This window comes from Rana temporaria, chromosome 2 (assembly GCF_905171775.1).
Source record: "Rana temporaria chromosome 2, aRanTem1.1, whole genome shotgun sequence".
NCBI lineage: Eukaryota > Metazoa > Chordata > Amphibia > Anura > Ranidae > Rana > Rana temporaria.
In genome coordinates, this window is record NC_053490.1 from 342880823 (window position 1) to 342886822 (window position 6000).

Consider the following 6000-nt stretch of genomic DNA (forward strand, 5'->3'; position numbering starts at 1 on the left):
GAATCAGGAAGGATTATTTTCCCCACTAGAGCAAATTGGATCATGCTTTATTGTTTTTTTTGCCTTCCTCTGGATCAACCGTGGGTATAGGATAGTGCATATGGAGGTTTTCTATTTACATAGTTAGGTTGAAAAAAAGACACCTAGTCCATCTAGTTCAACCCAAAAAAAAAAAAGAGTCCCTCGACGAATGCTCATGCAATTCTGGTTTCTCCCCTTTCTAACAGTTCTTATATAGCTATGGGGCGTAGCCATGCGATGAGATAACCCGGAGACCCCGCCCCTTGTGACGTCACTGACCCCGGGCTTGATGGGTCCATGACATCACACAGGGGTGGGAGCTGACAGAATGGCAGAAGCCAGTGTGGGAGGAGGAGTTATTTTTTTCAGCAGCCACAGAGAAAGACATTGTGATTGAGGTTGGCACTATCACAGGAGACATTAGTAATTTTTAATAAAGGTATTGTCAAAAATCGTCTCATGTACCCCATACTCATTCACATAGGCAGGCCCGTCGGAACAAGACAGGCAAAACAAGCAACTGTTTGGGGCCCCGAGCTGGCCTGGGGCTCCCAAGCAGGAGCCCGCACGCCCCTCCACTCTGGCTGCTGTTGCGAGGGTGGCATGTGTTGGTTTGTTACACCTTGGGGATTTGGGCTGTCGCTCACTGAGGGGAGAGAGAGAAGGCAGAGGCAGCCTGAGATTGTGGACTGCCCCGCCCTCGCCTATCCAGGGACAGAGAGAATGTAGGGAGGCCGGGCAGACACTGCTGACACCAAGTGAGAGAAGGTCATGGGGGAGGAGCTGCAGAGACACGTGGAGCAGAGGGAGCCCAGAGAGACATAGAGCCATGCAGGGAAAACCGAGAGGACACTCACAGGAAGTAAGTGTCTCTGATTCTGGCACCCAGTGCTGCCAATGTACCCAGTCAGTCCCCACCACCACCGCTGATTTCATCCCACCCACCCCCCACCACAGCCACTCATCCCACCCCCCACCAGAACAGCCACTTATCCCATCCCCCACCAGCACAGCCACTCATCCCTACCCCCCACCACTGACACTCATCCCTACCCCCCACCACTGACACTCATCCCTACCCCCCACCACTCACACTCATCCCTACCCCCCACCACTCACACTCATCCCTACCCCCCACCACTGACACTCATCCCTACCACCCACCACTGACACTCATCCCTACCTACCACCACTGACACTCATTCCCCCCACCACTGACACGCATCCCTACCCCCCACCACTGACACGCATCCCTACCCCCCACCACTGACACTCATTCCCCCCCACCACCTGCTGTGGGGGGGACTCTGATGGGGACACCTGCTGTGGGGGGGACTCTGATGGGGGCACCTGCTGTGGGGGGGATTCTGATGGAGACACCTGCTGTGGGGGGGACTCTGATGGGGACACCTGCTGTGGGGGGGACACCTGCTGTGGGGGGGGGCTCTGACGGGGACACCTGCTGTGGAGGGGACTCTGATGGGGACACCTGCTGTTGGGGGACACCTGCTGTGGGGGGGACTCTGATGGGGACACCTGCTGTGGGGGGGACTCTGATGGGGACACCTGCTGTGGGGGGACACCTGCTGTGGGGGGGTGGGCTCTGACGGGGACACCAGCTGTGGAGGGGACTCAGATGGGGACACCGGCTGTTGGGGGACACCTGCTGTGGGGGGGACTCTGATGGGGACACCTGCTGTGGGGGGGACTCTGATGGGGACACCTGCTGTGGGGGGGTTGGCTCTGATGGGGACACCTGCTGTGGGGGGAAACCTGCTGTGGGGGGGGCTCTGATGGGGACACCTGCTGTGGGGGGACACCTGCTGTGGGGGGGCTCTAATGGGTACACCTGCTGTGGGGGGGACTCTGATGGGGACACCTGCTGTGGGGGGGACTCTGACGGGGACACCTGCTGTGGGGGGGGGGGACTCTGATGGGGACACCCGCTGTGGGGGGGACTCTGATGGGGACACCTGCTGTGGGGGGGACACCTGCTGTGGGGGGGACACCTGCTGTGGGGGGGGGCTCTGATGGGGACACCTGCTGTGGGGGGGGACTCTGATGGGGAAACCTGCTGTGGGGGGGCTCTGATGGGGACACCTGCTGTGGGGGGCACACCTGCTGTGGGGGGGCTCTGATGGGGACACCTGCTGTGGGGGGGACACCTGCTGTGGGGGGCTTTGATGGGGACGCCTGCTGTGGGGGACTCTGATGGGGACACCACCTGATATGGGGGGGACTCTGATGGGGACACCACCTGATGTGGGGGGGGGACTCTGATGGGGACACCTGCTGTGAGGTGGGCTCTGATGGGGACACCTGCTTTTGGGTGGGAGGGGAGGGGGAGTAAGAAGTATGTTGGATTTAGTTATTGTGCACTTTTTAATGTATATTAATTGATTTTATGGTACAGTGGTGTTTTTTGCAAATGTTCAATTGTTGAAAATGTTCAAATTTTATGCACATTATATGCAACAGCAGTATTTGTACGGTAAACATTTTTTATTTATATAACGTACGGGTGAACTTAAACTGTATCGCTATGCTGTGGTTCCTGTAGGCTTTGCGTGCGTGCGGGGGGGGGGGGGGGGGATCTGGGTTTTAGGGGCCTCCATGTCCATTTTGCTTGGGGCCCCCAAATTCCTTCAAACGGCCCTGCACATAGGGGGGGCAGGATTTTAACAAGAGCCCAGGGTTGTGAGGAAGAGGCCCTTATCCCCATCAACATGGGGACATGGTGCTTTGGGGTAGGGGGCAAGGCTCCCCCTGCCCCAAAGCACCCACCCCCCATGTTGAGGGCATGTGGATTGGTATGCCGTTTTTTTATTTTATTTTGGTGTGGGGTTTCCCCTCAAAATCCATACAAGACTGAAGGGTTTAGTATGGTCTTAGGGGGGCCCCTACCCGTTTTTATTTTATTTATTTTTTTCTGATAAATTTGGCGCAAGGTTTCATCCATTCCAGAGCCAACGGTATTTTGATTGGTCAAAGGACAAGTTGCACTCATCAGTCAGATCAAAATTGGATCCTGTTCATTAAAGTCACATGGAAGTTAGATTTGAAGTCGCAGGGCAAAGTCGGATTGGAAGTCGTGCAACTTTCATGTCGGATCAGTGTGAACATGGCCTGAGGCAGCTATGACCACCACTGCTCCTCCTTTTATGGGTCAGAGGAACTTTGGTCAAGAGGAGACCCAACCACCATCAGGAAATGCAGAAAAGTGCAAAGACCTCCTCAAAGGGCTGCATTTTAGGCTTGGGATGGTGACAGTAGATTGCCCAATTTACCCAAGTATTGGTGTCCAATAGGATGGTGACCCAATAGCGGACCTTATGTTTCATGATCTTGGAGTCATTACCCAGACATTTGAGCATTAAAGAACCTATTTGTGAAAAGTCCCTGAAGCTGAGGACTTCCACGTCCTTGATATTGTCAAGAACAACACTGTCTTTAACAATCTCACCCCACCCACATACAACTTCTCAGGTTTGAAAGGAGTAAATTATCCGACCTCCTCCCATATATTGCTTGAAGGATAAATTTCAATAAGTATGTAGAATAGTTAGACACCAGAACCAGTTTAATTAAGCCAGCAAAATTAATAAATTATAGGTCGATAAGATCTTTATGTGTATGGGCACCATTAAATTTAACAACAAATACATATTACAAGATCTTACGTTTTAGGATATAAACTGAATGGATAACTTTGGTATGCCTTTACACTAAATAGTTGTTAAAACATACATACAACATGAATGAATGTATGAGGAATGTACAATCAAATTGTGCTCCGTTGTGGCCACCTTGATGATAAATCAATTAAGTTATCTGCATTTGTCAACTGTCTTTCTAAATTCATTTTTTCGACACTTTATTTTTACTTATTTATGCGTTCATTTTTTTTTTGCTTTACAGAAGTTATCTGCAACTTAAGCTACAAATTCTTAAAGTGGAGTTCCACCCTGAAAAAAATATTTCCTCCAAAAACCTAAAAAAAATAAAAAAAAAATAATAAAAAGGTTTTACTTACCATAAATAGCTGTTGCTATGCGGAAGTCCCAAATCTGCCTTTTCATCCTCCGCTGTGGATTCTCTTCCTCGGTTTCTTCTTGTGAATAGGGCGCGCTGCATTCTGGGAACTGTGTGTGTCCCAGAAAGCAGCCGACCCATTCACAAAGCACCGCGCTGCTCGCACATGCGCAGTAGGAAACGGGCATTGAAGCCGCACGGCTTCACTGCCTGTATCCTTTACTGGGGATGGAGGCGCCTGGAGCTGCCAGGATCGAGGATCGGACTCGGTGGGGGCCGACATCGCTGGCGACTAGGACAGGTAAGTGTCCTTATTAATAGTCAGCAGCTACAGTGTTAGCAGCTGCTGACTTTTAATTTTTTTTTTTTTTTACCGGACCTCCGCTTTAATGTTCTGAAATCCTTCTTGTAGGGCTCGTTCACAGTAAAATGTGTGCATGCTGGTGTGCGGTGCAAGAGTGCAGTGAGTGAGGAGATTTGATAAATTGTTACAACGCATCATACTGTTTTTAACTTTAGGTGCCAGAAAAGAACACTCCATTTCAAGTTACATTATGTCACACTGCGGTGCCATGAGCTGAACCTCAACACAACATCGTAGTGTTAACAGGGCCTATACAAAATAGTTAAATAATGAATTATAATAAATTATTTGAAAACAAATATTATTTTATTGAAAGAGTAGTTGATAATTTGTATAGACTTCCAGCAGAGGAAATGTGTCAGTCAACAGTAAGTGGATTCAAACATGCTTGGGACAAAGATAAATCTATACTAAGACAAAAAAGATTAAAACAGAAACAAACAAAAAAAAAACAAGATACACATATATATTTACATATATAAACACACATGTATTTATGTGTGCATATATACACACACACACTCACGTATAAAAAAAGGCAGACTCAATGGACCATTTGGTCTTTTTTTTCTCCATCACTCTTCTATATTTCATTTTTTTTTCTATGAGCGCCTTGTGTCGAGCCTACGTATATGTTGTGAACACATGCTTATTCTCACTCTAATGTCAACAGATCATCATGAATGTCACCGGTATTGTTGTTGCACAAGACAAACAGTAGTTGCTGCATCAATGATTACATTTGGTACACTGGTAGGAATTTAGTACTCACGACTTTTTAAAGGCTCCCCCCAAAGTACTCCCCACCAGGATGCAGAACTGCTGAGCGAAGAAGACCCAGGTGATCTCCTGCAGACTGCTATGTGTCAGGCATCTCAGGTCCAGTATAGTTGGTCCCAGAAATGCAAGGCATAATCCAAAGCTGAAGAAGACACTCCAATAGGTTATGGTAGTCCGCAAGTTCCTCCTAAATAGAGCAAGGAGGTTTTCATCCCACCACATGTTTCCGTGTCCCCAAACTGGGAAACTGATGGAGGCACCAGACAGCTCAGGCACACAGCACTTGTGGCTTGGCAGAGAAAAGCTCAGTGAGGGAGGAGAGCAACTACTGAGATCCTATGTTCTCTCCCAGTATGTAAATGTTATCAAACAATCCTGCCGCCTACTGAACTCTTCACACTTCTTATTTGTACTTCCCATGCAGTCTCTCTGCATTCTCTCTTTACTGCAGCCTTTATATAGTTTTCTTCCTTTAAGCTTTTATCAAGAGAAGCAAAAGAGCCACCCAGAGACTGCTAGGGAAGGGACACGGGCTGGAGGGCACGAAGACAGGGTACAGGATGTCTGCAACAATCACATATTCCCCTCCCTTCTAAGCCTATTCAGACTTGTGCTTCTAGAGGACACAGAGATTCCTATCTGAACCATGCAGTTTAATACTAGTCAAATGCTAGGTTCACACTAGTGCAGCTGCATTATCATGTGTTTTTCAGTGCATTTTTATAGTGCGTGTTTTTATATATACACGTGAGTTTTTCATGCTTCATGCGTTTTTTTTTGTGGGATGAGGAGACTGTATTTTA

General features: G+C 48.6%; 1 protein-coding gene across 1 annotated transcript in view; it reads right to left on the reverse strand.

The window, feature by feature from the left end:
• Positions 1 to 5648, reverse strand: part of MFSD4A (major facilitator superfamily domain containing 4A) — a 176167-nt gene extending 170519 nt beyond the window's left edge. Inside the window, exon 1 of the mRNA XM_040337542.1 lies at positions 5190 to 5648. Coding sequence (XP_040193476.1) covers positions 5190 to 5419 — 230 coding nt within the window. The 5' untranslated portion in view covers positions 5420 to 5648. The remainder of the gene's footprint in view (positions 1 to 5189) is intronic.
• Between the last annotated feature and the right edge of the window lie 352 nt (positions 5649 to 6000).